The sequence below is a fragment of the Calonectris borealis genome, chromosome 1 (assembly GCF_964195595.1).
Source record: "Calonectris borealis chromosome 1, bCalBor7.hap1.2, whole genome shotgun sequence".
Classification (NCBI taxonomy): Eukaryota; Metazoa; Chordata; class Aves; order Procellariiformes; family Procellariidae; genus Calonectris; species Calonectris borealis.
Window position 1 is genome coordinate 38,013,125 of NC_134312.1, and position 15,701 is coordinate 38,028,825.

General features: G+C 35.8%; 1 protein-coding gene and 1 long non-coding RNA gene across 8 annotated transcripts in view; one reads left to right on the forward strand and one right to left on the reverse strand.

The window, feature by feature from the left end:
* Positions 1–15,701, forward strand: part of XPOT (exportin for tRNA) — a 29,586-nt gene that overhangs the window by 11,647 nt on the left and 2,238 nt on the right. For 5 of the 7 annotated variants that reach the window (XM_075148903.1, XM_075148869.1, XM_075148885.1 and 2 more), the window contains 15 exons: positions 1,128–1,364; positions 1,694–1,732; positions 4,835–4,897; positions 5,892–6,016; positions 6,898–7,042; positions 7,199–7,318; positions 7,498–7,592; positions 8,389–8,458; positions 8,904–9,142; positions 9,646–9,931; positions 11,797–11,986; positions 13,236–13,352; positions 13,438–13,553; positions 14,051–14,098; positions 15,608–15,679. In XM_075148903.1, coding sequence (XP_075005004.1) covers positions 1,128–1,364; positions 1,694–1,732; positions 4,835–4,897; positions 5,892–6,016; positions 6,898–7,042; positions 7,199–7,318; positions 7,498–7,592; positions 8,389–8,458; positions 8,904–9,142; positions 9,646–9,931; positions 11,797–11,986; positions 13,236–13,352; positions 13,438–13,553; positions 14,051–14,098; positions 15,608–15,679 — 1,962 coding nt within the window. Of the gene's footprint in view, positions 1–1,127; positions 1,365–1,693; positions 1,733–4,834; positions 4,898–5,891; positions 6,017–6,897; positions 7,043–7,198; positions 7,319–7,497; positions 7,593–8,388; positions 8,459–8,903; positions 9,143–9,645; positions 9,932–11,796; positions 11,987–13,078; positions 13,186–13,235; positions 13,353–13,437; positions 13,554–14,050; positions 14,099–15,607; positions 15,680–15,701 lie in introns of those variants that run through there. The other 2 variants (XM_075148913.1, XM_075148922.1) reach the window with 2 other exon arrangements.
* Positions 587–12,682, reverse strand: LOC142081796 (uncharacterized). Its single transcript, XR_012673483.1, has 3 exons — positions 12,493–12,682; positions 12,137–12,225; positions 587–664 (listed from the first exon to the last, which is right to left on the reverse strand). It is a non-coding gene; the product is annotated as an uncharacterized LOC142081796 (long non-coding RNA).

Below are 15,701 nucleotides of genomic sequence, written 5' to 3' on the forward strand. Positions count from 1 at the left end.
ACACACTGCATTTTGTTTGTCCTCAGCATGAGTTTTTCATTTTAGAAGCAAGGTATTATGCAACTCCTCTGTTCTTCTCCTAAAGCATGTTGTGCTTACAGTTAATGCTGCTTCTGTGTTTCATTGCCTTGAATCTTCTCTTCTGAATGATTCTGCAATAGGTATTGTAGCCAAGGTAGAGTTTTTTAGGGTGAGACATTAGATCAGCTGTGCATAATTAGGTAGAGGAAGGAGCTTTCTTAAGGGCACATATGCTGTTCTGCATGTCTGCACCATTAGGCATGAGGCTTGAAATTCTTATCTGTAAGCTGGAAAAATACACATACTAACCAAACACACATTCCCTGGCAGTTGCAGTGTTTAAGGAACAGCTAGCTATTTGCTACCTGCCATGGAGAAAGAGGAACCAGTCCTTATGAAGCTGTATTCCTTAGATTGCAAGGCAGTTATCTCTTCATTTTTGAAGCCTTTGTCAAATTCGTATTCCTACTAGAATGCAGAAAATGTGCATTCATCAGTTCAAGAGGTGTTCCTCTAAAAATCTTACCTCAATCTCTGAGGAAGACTTGTTATTCTTCTGCTTTTGTACAGTTATGGCAGGGAGCAAAGCATCTGTTCGGGCTGACTGGTATAGGGGTATTTCTCAATTCTGATCAATGTATTTCTGCAAAAGCAAGCCATAAATATTTAATATGAACTCACTCTTACAGGCAGTACTGAAAGTTACTCGTTATCAGTATTTCTGAAGTGAGCTACAGCTGTTAATTCTTTGAAGTTTTCCCATAAAAAGATTTTCTTCTTATACAGCCTAAAATTTATGGTAGGTATGTGCTTCTGCTTTTATTTTGAACCTGCTTCTTGCTGTAAAGTAAAAAGAGAAACAAACTAATCTGAAGAGATGAAGCAAGTTACTGTTGTATGATGGAGGACAGCCAAATCTGGCATTGCTTTAATTTTTCTCTCTACATTCCCCGGGAAAACGAACCAGGCAATTGTACTTTCCATCTAGGAGACAAATGCTGGTTTTAATTCTTCTGCATACTAGACACGGGTAGTACAGTCTGTAAGCTCATGCCATATAAACATGAGCTCTGCTAGCATTTTTAATTGGATGTCTTTTCTTGCAGGAAGATGATGTGGATTTTCTGGCGAGATTTTCTAAGTTGGTCAACGGGATGGGGCAAGCATTAATAGCTAGTTGGACTAAACTGATAAAAAATGGTGATATGAAGAGTGCTCAAGACACTCTGCAAGCTATTGAAGCAAAAGTGGCCCTAATGTTGCAATTGCTAATTCATGAAGATGACGACATCTCATCTAATATCATTGGCTTTTGTTATGACTACCTTCACATCTTGAAACAAGTAAATATATCTGGCTTCAATTTAACATCACTTTTTGACATATGATTTAGTTTGATTTTTGTGGGAATATATGAATCTCATACTATGTGCAAGCTGACTTGCAGAATAGTTTTTTTGACTAATTAGCATTCAGTATCTTTAATGGCTGTGGTCATGCTATTTCTATAGTGTTGTTTAGAAGTCTGAAGGAATTGGGTTAAATCTTGCATTAAGTGGAAAGAAGGCTTGCAGATCATATGGCTGTTAAAAAAAGCAAACCTGTCTTTTACTATTAGATAGTAATAAAGGAGTTACTATACAAAAAATAACACTTGAAACTTATTTTACAGCTTTCTGCACTTTCAGACCAACAAAAAGCTAATGTAGAGGTAAGTATTTTCTTTTTACTAGAGATTCTTTTTTTTTCAAGAACACATTGGGTCAGAATCTTTCCTTTGGCTGAAATAAATCATGTTTTCTTTATATGCCTTAAAATGTGCATGTGATAATAATTAGAAGGGAAGACTTTAAAAGTAAGGACAGTATGTTCCATTTTCTTCTAAGTAACGACAGCTGTTTCTTTAAATAGTAAACCTATATTGAATTGTATATGAAAATGAAAGCTATTTTAGAGCTGGTCTTCCCAAGGAACCCTTAGGCATATGTTGGTAAGCTCCTGTACAGTCTGTATTGTTGATAGAATGTTCTTAAATCAAGAGAGAGGAAGAGTTTTTTGTCCTGAAGCTTTGTATTTTTATTAAAACCTGCCCTAATTTCAAAGGATTGGAGGAAGTATGGGAAGGGTTGTCATAAAATGCAACCCTTGATAGTATCATAAGTTAAACTTACTAAAGAAGCTGCAATTCAAATATAACAGTTGTACTTATAATGAGCAGTTATATGTTAAGCATTACATTGAACTATACATTAAGCTTGAGTTTATATGCTTGAGTTTATACATAAGCTTAAGTTTATATATAAAGCGTTAAGTTTAATAAATAAAGTTTGTGTCTAGTTTTGGAGGTAGTAAACTTGTTTAGTTTTTTCAGCACAGTCCTTTCTTAATTTCTTTTTTCCTATGACCCTTCTGCACCAATGTGGATGTACTACTTTAGATGTTGAACTGGTTAGATTGGTGCAGGTATTTTGTAAGTTCACACAGCTGGCAGCTGTGATTCCTTTTCCTTTACAAAGAAAACTGAATTCTGTACCTGTTCTAACATGAAAAGTTGAAATTGGATAACTGTTGTCTAGATGGTCTTGATCTGGTTTTGTCTAATGTCTGTTTAAATTGGATGAGGTAACACAATAAGAGAAGTTTGATAACATCACTGAATCTTTTTATTTTTGTTACTATGTCTCTTTTGTTCTTATAACTGTATCAATCCAAATTACTACTGCAATGCACTTAAGACACTTAAAATTTAAATGTGTTACTGTCCCAAAATCTGTTGTTTTGTTAAACTTGCTTTCATACCGAAGAACTTCATGTTATAATTATTTCTTAATTTTACTGAGCACTTTTTGAGGATTTGTGTTAAACTGAGCAGCAGTCATACCAATCTTTCTTCTTTCATCCAACTCATAATAAGAAAGTATTTGGAAGTAGTCTAAATCTTATTGTTGTCTGTCTTAAGCTTTAAGTTGCGTGCTTAGTAGCATTCCTTTAAAGTTTTGCACCTAAGAAGTTCGCACTTTCAACTTGTTTGTTATTTGGTCAGGAAAAAAGGGGATGGACCTTGTTTATTGTGCCTTTGAAATCCCGCAGTTTTTTTCTCATCAGCAGGATCATGGTTTTAATTCTTAAAATGACAGGTGTTTCTAAGCATTTCTGGCTACAAGCATATCGCATTAATGTTTTGCGATTATTTTAATTCTTTAATATCACTTCTCACAGACGATGCTGACACTTGGTGTCAATAGAAAGCGTGATCACATTCTTGCTGTTTGACTACGTTCTTCCTCAAAGTATTACAAGTGTCTATTTCTGCAAGATCACCAAGAATTTCACCTCAGTAACCTAAGTTTAATTCATTGGTCCATTTTGGTGTTAAAGAACTTCAGGATTTGCACTTAAAATGAAAAATATGTAATCATGATTCATTTGTCAAAAGTCTTGTTGGGTTTTTTTTTATAGTTTACCTTGTTCCCTTGTTTATTATTTGTCTGAAAACTATGGCTGTCTGCAATTCAGAACCTCCAGTACTGGAAGAGAATCGCAAAATGCTAATCAAGTTCTTGCTGATATGATCATCATTTTCATTTGCTATAGTTACAGTAAAAGCTGTTGCCCACTGAATTTAACCAACATGAAAAAAAAGACGCAAGTTTTGTTTTTTCACTTGGTAGTAGGCACAGGGATGAGGTGCTCTGTAATGCTGATCAAATACCTGTTAATTCTACTGAGTCTTCTCCAATATTCAGTGAACCCATTCCTTGTAATAGGTATATGGATATGTCCTGCCCCATTACTTGTTGCTATTTAATATTCTCTTGGGCTTCTAATACTTTTTTGTTGTCATAGATATAAAAATGGTCTGCCTCGTATTCAGTTTTAATTATTCAGAATAGCTTTCTGTCCATTTGGAATATTTAGATTTAATACACATTTTTGTAGGTTCCCCAGAACAAACTGTTAAACTAAAGTGAAAATTAAAATATAATACATTTTAAAACACTTGTTTTAGCTAACTGTGTGTGTCAGTCCAATTTCTATCCATCCTGGAAAGCATGAATGGAATTGAGTACTCCATGTATTTTAAACGTTAAATCAGAGTTCTAAAAACCTGAAATAGTAAATGCTTAGTAAGATCAAAGTGATACATTTAGAGTTTGAGACTTCAGCAGAGATGAGATCAAGTCTCTATTCCTGTTTTAGGACTTACCAACAGTCCCCACTAAGATGAAATTGCACATCAGTGCTTTAACTGATCTAAAAACTTGCTGCTGCTGAAAAGGGAAGATGTTGCTTTTCTTACTCTTGTTTGCTGCTCCTAGCTCTTACTGTTGGATTCTTTGCTGAACCAATTCAGCTTGTTAACTTATCCCAAAAAAACCTTTCAAGGATGTTGAGCTATTGGAGAAGTTAATGTTACAGCTAAGCTGACCTGCCCCTTTAAAAAATAGGATCTTGACAACCTGTTTAGCTTCCTCTGCCTAGTTCAGTCATCTTAATTGTTGTTTTCAGTGTGAACCGAACAGCAAGGATTATAAGCAGGAAACAAAGCCGGATAATACTGTCGGAGACTGAGAGCTCCAAGTCATCTATGCTGTGTATCTGGAATGGCATCTATGTATTGTTTGGATATAATCTGTCTGTTTTAATTTGGACTGTTCCTTCTGCTAGATCTCTGAAAATAATAATTCAAATGGGATTTAAAATATTTGTAAACATTTAACACTTGCTTTAACGTTTCCTTTACTGTAGGATTTTAACTGTTGCTTCTTGTCACTTGTCTGCTGCTACACTTACAGTTCTGTTTTTATCTTAGGCAATCATGTTGGCTGTTATGAAGAAGTTGACATATGATGAAGAATATAATTTTGAAAATGAGGTATTGTGTTATATGAATAAACACACAAGTGCAACTTAAATTACATGTAGTAAAACTTGCTCATGCTTTTAAAATCTGTATTTTTTCATAGACTAAGGATTTGAAGGTAGGAAGCAAAGGTCTGTAGGCTGAATTTTTTTCCTATGTGGAAAGCTTTTTTAAACTCTGGGCATGTCTGCATAGGACAAAACAACATAGTAAGGGGGTATCCAAGCCAGTTCAGTTAACAGAATATTTCTGGCTGCATTTGTGCAGAATTATTCCTAGGCAAATACAGCTGTGCTGTTAGCTAAAGATAGCTGTTGAGCTGGCTTGTTCAGTGTGAGTTTGCGTGTTTTTGCACATCACTTCTGTCTTGCAAAAAGATTTGAGAAACATTGTGTAATGAAACTTTTTAAGAGATGCTGCTTGACCGACTTCAGATGGTCAAACCTCTGCAAAAACAAGCTAAAGGAGGTGGAAGGTCTTTGATTTCACTTTCCTCCCATGCTTACGTCTCTGTCAGCCAGCAATAATGATTGAATATGTTAGACAGACTTACTTTTGCTCCAGGCTGTTTGGAGAGCTATAGTCTTAAAAAGGTTAACTTAACTGTGTGCAGTCCATCATAAATGTTTCTGTCCGTTTAATTTTAAAACTAAGCTAGATGCTGAGAAAGAACATCTTTGAGGAGTGAGTCAATTTTCAAGAATTGGGTCAATAAGGCTTTGCCAAGAGCATTTTCTTTCTTATACTTTTGGCTAGTTTTCAGTTTGGAAAGCCTTTTTAATATGTTTCTGGACTGAATGCAGTGGATCTCAACATATTACAACCAGCCAAAAAAGGAGCCTGCTGTTATGTTGCAAAGAGCATAGGGTGAGCATTATTGAATTCTCTGAGTGTGGTATACTGTTCTTGTATGTACACATTTTTGTTTTAGGTGTAATTGTCCAAAACAGTTGTGCATTAATTTAAACATGAAAATATGGACTTCACTGACGTGAGTATTTTGTAGGGTGAAGATGAAGCAATGTTTGTGGAGTACAGAAAACAGTTGAAACTGTTGCTGGACAGACTTGCTCAGGTCTCACCAGAGTTACTGTTGGCGTCTGTCCGCAGAGTTTTTAACACTACACTTCAGTAAGTTGGGTGTTTTAACTTGTTTACACAATGCCCTTAGCTTTTTTTGCCTCTTGTAACTGTCAGACTTTGTAATGAACATAAGTGTGATGTAGCAAGGCAAAGCCAATTGATAGATGGAATTGTTACAACTTCATGATAAATATGACTTTGTATAATCTTTTACTTAGCTGCTTAGAAAGAAAAAGCTTTCTTTTTGTAACCTTAAATGGCAGCTAATTTTTTTTTTCCCTAGAGATGTTTCTTGATCTTTGTCATTTACCTACACAGCAACAGCCATTTGGTCAGGTGTTCACTTTACACCCCGAGGAGATGTTTGAGATGTGGCAAATAATTTTATGTATTGCTGCTATCAGAAAACCAAGGTTGGGTAGGGAAAAGAAACAAAAGTAAAGTACTTTTTACAAAAAGAGCAGAACCAATCCTGGAAACTATGCATGTAAATAAAGAAATGTTATTACTAGTTGCCTGACTAGGAGGACAGTTATGTGTATACAAATAGGAATCTATTATTGTTGGTGGCTTCCTTGTACCTTGCTCTTCAGTGAGCCCTCTTTTTAAGTGAAGCTGAATGGCTTGTCCATGCGTCATAGTAGGTGGTTTTGTACCTAAATAAGCACTTCAAGAAATCTGTAGCTTTTAAGTTGAAACTGGTAAAAGAAAATTGGTAGCGCTCTGATGGAGAGGTGCTGCATTTGTGGATGAAGTCTTCCAGAAGCATCCTGAAATACTGCCTAGGTTTTACAATGTTTTTCTTAGTTTAAATCTGCTCTTTTTACGCTGTGCATCTGAAGAAGGCTCAAAAGAAAATACTAAGGTGGTAGAACTGATTATTTCATAAGCTACTGCAGACTAACATGATCCTCATATTCTTTCTCCAGAAATTGGCAGACTACACGATTTATGGAAGTAGAAGTAGCAATAAGGCTGTTGTATATGTTGGCTGAGGCTCTTCCTGTATCTCACGGTGCTCACTTCTCTGGTGATGTTACAAAAGCTACGGCTTTACAAGACATGATGAGAACAGTAAGCATGTGTGTTGTGGGAGCTATTTAAAAATGCTAATAAAGACTGGAACATTCCAGTTCAAATGGCTCATCTTAATTACCAGCACGTCAGCTACATTGTAGTTCGGTGTTATAAACAGCTGAAGTACTAACTTGTTAATGCTTTTATTTGTAGCTGGTGACTTCTGGTGTTAGTGCCTATCAACATACATCAGTGACCCTGGAATTCTTTGAAACAGTGGTTAGATACGAAAAATTCTTTGCTGTTGAACCTCAGCACATTCCAACTGTTCTGGTAAGTCTCATCTCATTTACATTTTCAACTAGATAAGACTAGATAAGTTCTTTGGACTTGGGAAATTTTCTTATTTTCTGAAGGTCACTAAAGAAGCTGTGTTTCTTAAATTGTTGGATGATTAGCTTTTCCCCACCTTGTTCAGGGATTCTAAGGCTGACATATTTTCTTGATTGCAGATGGCATTTTTAGATCACCGTGGACTTCGCCATACAAGTCCCAAAGTACGAAGTCGAACAGCTTACCTCTTTTCCAGATTTGTCAAGTCTCTTAAGTGAGTTAAGCTGTTATAAATATATCCAAACTGCATGGAATTTACCATACATAGCCCTTCTGTACATCACAGTTGTCATTAAAACAGGCTGGGCTTCAAATGGACTGCAATGAAGTAATATATCAAAACAGTACTCTAGCAGGGTTGTCCTATTGTATAATACTAAAGTAGCAGTGGAAAAATTTGTCACAGAACGAAGAGCTGGAATATATATGCTTAGCTTATTTTGATTAGATGTTAAAAGTGATCAACAGTGCAAATGTCTGTCCTGCTTTTCCTCAGTGAGCAGAGGAGTGGATCTGGAGACTCCCAAGAGTAACTCTTCCCTGACCAAATTCTGAATGTTTACAGAATTTATAGTGGTGAAGTTTATTCAGTGTATTAGAGTCCTTCCAACAGTCCTGTCCTATTGGTCTTATTTCACAGGCATGTATTTAATGTAGAGGCAGGAGAAACTCCAAGATGGTTCAGATTTCAGAAGGACCCTATTTTTCAACGAAAATATTGAAAATATTTCACTTAGGCTATTTATGCACGTTTTTTTAAAAAAAAAAGAAAAAAAGAGGGAAAGAAAGAAATGTTTATTCCCTATTGTGCCATGTATCTATTTAGCCTGCCACAAGCACCATATCCATAAGCCAGGTTTTTCTACACAGTGATATTTGATATTTCAAGGGGAGTTTCTATATTGAGAAGGTAGTTTAGTGTCTAGCTTTACAGCTTAAATAAAATACCAGAAAATTCGTAAAAATGCACACAGTTCTAAATAATGTTATGTACTTGTGTTTTACTTCAGTAAGCAAATGAATCCCTTTATTGAAGATGTTCTGAATAGAATACAAGATCTGCTGGAACTTTCTCCTCCTGTGAGTATTTACAGCAGGTTTTTGTAATAAATAAGGCTTGCACTTATTCATTGATGTGTCTGAGTACTTACTGAATTGTAAACTTAGCACACAAACATTTAAATGCAAATAATTGTCTTGCTTTTTTGGTGTGAGATCACTCGCATGCTTACATTTGTACCTAATTTTAATAGTCTTGCTTATGTGGGTTTCTGGGAGTATAGGCTAGAGATGCGTATATATAGAAGGCTATCTGTCTGAAATTGTATAAACATAGTTGTTCCTTTAACCATTTTTTTACCTGTACTTGACACTTCTACTTAAGTAGGAAGAGAATAAAATTATTGTAAATGTACTATAGAGATTACTTAGGCATGATTAAAGGAAGAGTAGTATCTTTAAACTTTGAGGAGACAACTTTGATAAAGGACATTTAGTGAATTATGCCTGTTATCTTCCATTTTAGGAAAATGGTTACCAGGCTCTGTTAAGCAGTGATGATCAACTTTTCATTTATGAAACAGCTGGAGTATTAATAGTTAACAGCGAATACTCTGCAGAAAGAAAACAAGTTCTAATGAGGAATTTGTTGACTCCACTGATGGAGAAGTTCAAAGTATTGTTAGAAAAACTGATGATGGCACAAGATGAGGACAGACAGATGGCACTGGCTGACTGCCTCAATCATGCCGTTGGGTTTGCTAGGTAGGTACAGCACAGTGACTCTGTGTGAGTTTCTGGTTTGAGTAAAAGGGAAATATAAAGGATTTATTGGGAGGAGGGGTTGAGTTTCTACCTGTGCTTTATTGACCTAGAAAATCATCAGTGGTGGTAGGATTTCTGATGGTAGCCCAGAAAATGAGTTAAGTCTCCTTAGAAAAGGCTGCTATGGATGTAGATACAGAGAATACTGAGCAAGTTTATAATGAACCAGCATCTATTCCCTTCCTCAAAGAATTGTATGGAGCTATTCTAATCATATGTTGTTTGTAAATTGTTAGAATTTAATTCTCCAAAAACTGCCAAAGTGCAGCTACTTCATATAAAATAATTCTGTTCGTTACTTCCAGTGTTTGGCTCCCATTTCATGAAGTGTAATATTCTAGTTTAGTGCATGGGTTTTAAAGCATATGTTGTTCTCAGTGTTAATGCTTCTTCATTGTAATGGAACGTGAGCTTATATAAAACTTGGTGTATTGCTTTTACAGCCGAACCAGCAAGGCTTTCAGCAATAAGCAAACTGTAAAACAATGTGGCTGCTCAGAGGTTTATCTGGACTGCTTACAAACATTTTTGCCAGCTCTCAGTTGTCCATTACAAAAGGAAGTTCTGAGAAGTGGTGTCCGCACTTTCCTTCACCGCATGATTATTTGCCTAGAGGAAGAAGTTCTTCCATTCATTCCTTCTGCCTCTGAACACATGCTTAAAGATTGTGAAGCAAAAGATCTTCAAGAATTCATTCCTCTTATAAACCAAATAACAGCTAAGTTTAAGGTATGATATTGCATAAGCTTTTCAGGGTCGAAGTGTTGCTGAAGTGTTTCTGGTTCCAGAAAAATAGCTATGTGTCAGAACCTTATCTCACAATTAAGAAATAAGTATATTTCGAAGGCTGCTACTGGGAAACATAGTCTTCAACCACAGTTGTATGTTGCTGGACTCGCAGTGATTAAATGAGTGTTTTTCATTGATTAGTCTCATAATTTTATGTTGCTTCTAAATTTTTGAGTTTAATATCTTAAAATGCTACTTGCAGCACAAAATTTTTTTTTTTATTGACACAATTAACTTCATGCCTCCCAAAGAAATGTTAAGCTAATATTACAAACTATACAAGCTCTGAAGTGAATTTTCTTATTTCTTATAATGGGATTTCCAGGAGATAGAGATACAGAAATATCAGATGGGTGTATAAGGAGGAATATTGATTTACAAGATCTCGATGCAGTGGTGTTACATAAAAATGTACACTAGGCTTAATGCATTGTTATTCAAAATAGGTTGACAAATACGGAGGCTTTGAAATGGAGGCATGAGATATGTATTAAGTGGGAGTCGGACCGTCAGCTGATTATTTGGCAAAGGTTCTTGAAGTGTAGCCCTTGAGAGCTTCCTAGTTTCAAACAGTTCAAATGCAAAGTCAATGAAATGTATGAAGTTACTAACCTGTTACTCGTGGTTCATTCCCTGAGGCTGCCACAAGCATATTGCACTGTTGTGAATGGGATGGGAAATTCATTGCTGTATGACAAAGTTAAGAAGCCCTTTAAATAGGCTTAAATAAGTCTTTCAGCAGAATGCAATATTAAAATTACTAAAAGTGAAGAGAAGTGCGTTTTGTGAGCTGTAGAACAGAGCCATAATATACCTGGGTGAAGCTCGCATGTGGACCTCTGTTTGGAATATCCCATCTGCAGAGCAGAGAGAAGGAATTTTGAAAAATCAAGTATTTCAGTGGTTAGGGAGGAAGACTCTTATTACTCTAGTCCTTTTCGCAAGTTATGCTAAAAGCAATTCAAGATAACAGTAGATAATTAAAAATAGTCTGGGTAAGGTAAAGAAGATTAAAAAAAAAAAGTCACAGGAGCAAGACTGGACAAATACCATGTTCAGGTGTAATGTTTAACTTTGTATGATACTGTAACATTCTTATTACAGTATGTTAAAGTAAAGATCCTAGCTTCAATAGTTTCACCTTGAATACTTTCAAGGTTTTATCTTTAATCTTCTCTTTACTTGCTTAAGCATTAAGAAATGAACATCTGAGTTGCCTCTTCATGGAACACTAGGGTTTGGCTGAATGGCACACCTTCAGTTTTTCAATTCATAAGTGTTCAACTAATTTAGTGCCCTTATATATTTCTTACTGCAAGTAGGACGTAAATGACAAGTTTATTCTGTAATGCCAGTAGTATTTCAGCTCAGGAAAACTTTTTTCTTTAAGCAGTCTTTAAAGACAAGTGCTACAAAAGGTGGCCTGCTGTGTGTTTTAACATCTCAGAGATGCATTTTCTGTAACTACAGTGACTCTACAATAGCCCTTCTGGATTTTTCAGGGAATTTGAAATAGTGTCTGTCTGAACAGAATGATGAGAAATGCTGAAAAAGCTTCTTTTCCTAATCAGAATGAGACTAGATTTTTGTACAGAAGACTTGAAATAGGTGGCGTGTAAGTCAAGATACAGTAATGTTCATGGTGACCCTGATATGATTCACTTTGTAATAAGTAGTTGGTCCATGAAAAAACTAACTTTAAAGGTGAATCAAAACTGAGAATTGTAACAAGCCCTGAAGTTTTAATTTCCAAACGTTCGATTTCTGTAACTGTTTGAGTTGATACCCTCTTCCAATCTCCACAGACACAGGTTTCACCTTTTCTGCAACAGATGTTTATGCCACTACTTCATGCTATTTTTGAGGTGTTGCTCCTTCCAGCAGAAGAAAATGACCAGTCTGCTGCTTTAGAAAAGCAAATGTTACGGAGGAGTTACTTTGCTTTTCTGCAGACAGTAACTGGCAGTGGAATGAGTGAAGTCATAGCTAATCAAGGTAAGTAGTTCAGTTTCTCAAAGGATAGTACTATGGTTATTCTCATCTAAGTTTTGTCTACTAAAATCAGAAGCCTAGTTCCAAGTACTATTAACTATGTAGAATAGTTAATGGTAGAATGGACTAATGTAAATACAGTATGCAACATACCTGTTGCGCAAGAATTCGGGTTTGTCAAATCCAGCTATCACAGGCATATTCTTCCTATTGATCTTTTCAGCTTAATGTGATCACTGGGTCTATAAGGAGAAAGAAGGGGTATCATACATCCTCATGCATCATTGTATTTGATTGGCGAATCGGAGATCATACAATATATAACAATGTATAGCAATGTTCAAACTGTTGGGCAAGACCCCTCACAGCTGCCAGTATTCATTGTAGTGTTCATTCTCTGAAGGATACATCTGTAACTTTAGTAATCTTTTATTACTATCTCCTGATCTCGTTATCTATGGTAGAAGGCATCATGTAACTTCTATATGTAGTTACCAAGTTTTCCTCACCCTTAGTTGCCAAATGCAAATTAGTGCTTTTCATAGCAGGAGTTTGAAGTCGAATGTCCAGTCGCTTGATTCTTTAAGTAATTTGTTCAGTTTGTATTCCATCAAAATGGCTAGGGACTTGAGAAGCTTTAAAGTGACTCATCTGATAGGTGGAGCTCAGACTTCCTTCCCCCATCCTAAAATGATGGTAATACCTGTGGGAAAGGAAAGGGTGGCATTAAGAAGTAGTGAGAGCTTTCTTGAAAGAGGCTCTTTGGTGGTTGTGGGGGGCCAAGAAATTTTTAAAAGAATCGGAGATAAGTATAGACGCAGCACAGAAATTTGAAGTGTGATAAAAAAATCTTTGCATATATTGGAAGACAAGCGAACTACTTCAGTGCTGCTGAGTTTTAATTAACTCTACCAGGTTTGGGTAGAGAGGAGAAAACTTGTATTTGTAAGCAGGTCAAAGTACCCCCCTCACCTTTGTGTGTATTAAAGGCCAGAAGACCAATTAAAATCTCCAAACTTTAAAAAACAAACAAACAAACAAAACCACAACAAACCCACCAATTCTAACCTAAATAAGAGTTGTCTTGCATCGTAGGGGAAACTTCCCAAAAATATTTGAGATTTGTGCAAAAAAGAGCTATTTTGAAGTTGAAGCATGTCTTCCAGGTCAGTATGTATATAAAATAGTGTAAGAGTACAGAAACATTTTATGCTGCAAGTTGAAATGACAAGCTCATTGTAATGTGTTTAAGGTGCAGAGAATGTGGAGCGGGTGTTGTTCACTGTCATTCAAGGAGCAGTGGATTACCCAGATCCTATTGCACAGAAGACTTGTTTTATTATTCTTTCTAAGTTGGTGGAGCTTTGGGGTAAGACTGTCTTTCCATAATTCCTTTGCAGCTGCTACTAATCATGAAGCAATAATAGAACAAGGAATGTTATTTTTCTTTTCAGGAGGTAAAGATGGACCAGTAGGTTTTGCAGACTTTGTCTACAAGCACATTGTTCCTGCATGTTTCTTAGCACCTTTGAAGCAAACATTTGACTTAGCAGATGCCCAGACAGTATTGGTGTGTATTATGGACATTTGGTTTTTTTGCTTTCGTTCTTGTGGGGCAGATTCAAGCTAAGAAACCTACACTGACCATGTGGTATCAAAGATTGTCATCTCACAAATAAAATCCCTTATGTTTTTTATTGAGGTACCTGGATGATTAATTATTGAATATTGTGGTACTGTATTCTGTAGTTCGCCTATGCTCAAAATCAAGCTAGAGAATTGCAGATCTGAGTATTTAACATTGACCTATATTACTTATTAACTAATGTTCAGTGAAAGTGAACACACACAGGTGGCTGTTATTTAGTTCATTTTGGGTTCAGCTGTGACAGAAATTTTTCTGGTTAGAGTGGAACAAAAATTGGAAGGTTGAGGCTGTTGTCATTGTGTGAGGGGAAATGAGAGAATAATGGCTAGCCCTTGTTTTGGGCCTCACTAGGTTCCTTGGCTTTGAATACTTAACCAATAGACTAATCGAACAGTCTAATGTTATGTATTACATTGCAGGCTTTATCAGAATGTGCAGTGACGTTAAAAACAATTCATCTCAAAAGGGTAAGCTTCATAATATTTTGCAGGGAATAACTCTTGCAGGTTTCTTTCTAGTGCTTTTATCAATTTCTAAAAATTATATACTTACTATGGTGAATTACTACTCTACTCTTAAATAAAATAATAGGATTACTATGATGCTGTGTAGGGATACAGGATCCAGTAGTTCTACCTCTTGATAAATTACTGCAAAATACTGACTCTTCATTAAGGAGAAAAATCTGCTCGCTTACTGAGTGTTACTGTTTAATTGATCAATTGACATTCTTTCACTTTTCAGTGTAGTACTTAAACTGACATAAAAGAGCAATTAGAGACGTACTATTGAGTACTTCTGTGAAAACTAAAGGTATCTTTCAATGTGTAGGAGACTAGATTGAAAAACATTTATGGAAAAAAATGAATTTTGCATTGTCTAATGACTAAAATGCTATAGCATATTTCCATTTTTAATGGGAAATGAAACAGTTTCTGTGTTCGTGTTACTGTTTCCCACTACACCCTTTAACTTGCTGGCTAACTTTTCTGTCAAATGCAAGTAAAAGTCACAACTACACAAAAATTGTAAGAAGTTATAAACTGGCAGAGAAGAGATTGTGTTTTAATTGAGGAGAGCTTCTGAATTTGTTCCTTTTTCCCCAAAAGCAATGAAGAGGTAAATCTGTAGGAAATCAAGCTTTAGTAAATGAAATAACTTCCTATTACAAATACTGTTTCTTTTAGCATTACCGATACAAATATAGGAAAATGATCTGAAATCTTCTTTTCCCCTCATGTGAACTGCATACCATGTTCTAGTTCTAGGGTAACTTATGCCTGAATTAGTAAAGTTGATTTACTTCCCCCTGGTAGATGTTTTGGGTCGTGTTTGTATACTGCAAGTGCACAGTAATCCCTCGTGTGATGAGAGGTATCTGAAAAAATGCAGATAAAGAAAACAAAAACTAATGTGTTAATCAAAACAGACCTGACTGTCTGCTTCGCTCAAGGTTTGGAAGTTCCATTTTTATTACTGTTCGGTCCACCGCAAATTACATAGTCAATGTTACAAGAAAAGAAACACTATGTTCAGGGGTACTTGGCTACTAAATTTCACAATGGGAGCAGTATGGTAAAGCAGTTGGCAGATACTAATTGCCAATTTTTTTTTCTTTCATATGTCAGATAATGAAATTAGGGTCATCTTCCTTAACTGACTTTTACAATTGACATGTCACAAACTGACTGGCTGTATTGTAATTCTTATTTCAGTGCACTTTTCAGTGTATTCTTCTGCTATGTAACAAAAGATACTGAATTGCAGTAGAATCCTTAATGCCAAGGTTGAGAAATCTTTATTTGCTAACAGCTAAGAATAACATGAGCATTTGGTATTTGATATGCATAACTTCTCTGTAAAATAGTCATGTAGACCACCTGTTTTCAAATTCTTCTGTACCATACAGTGTAGGGCTATGACTTCCCATATGTTTGAAAATATACTTGAACAAATTATGTACTGCTTTTCTTTAGGGTCCTGAGTGCATTCAGTATCTTCAGCAAGAGTATTTGCCTTCTTTGCAAGTAGCTCCTGAGATAATTCAGGTAGGAATTCCTAAAAGAACAT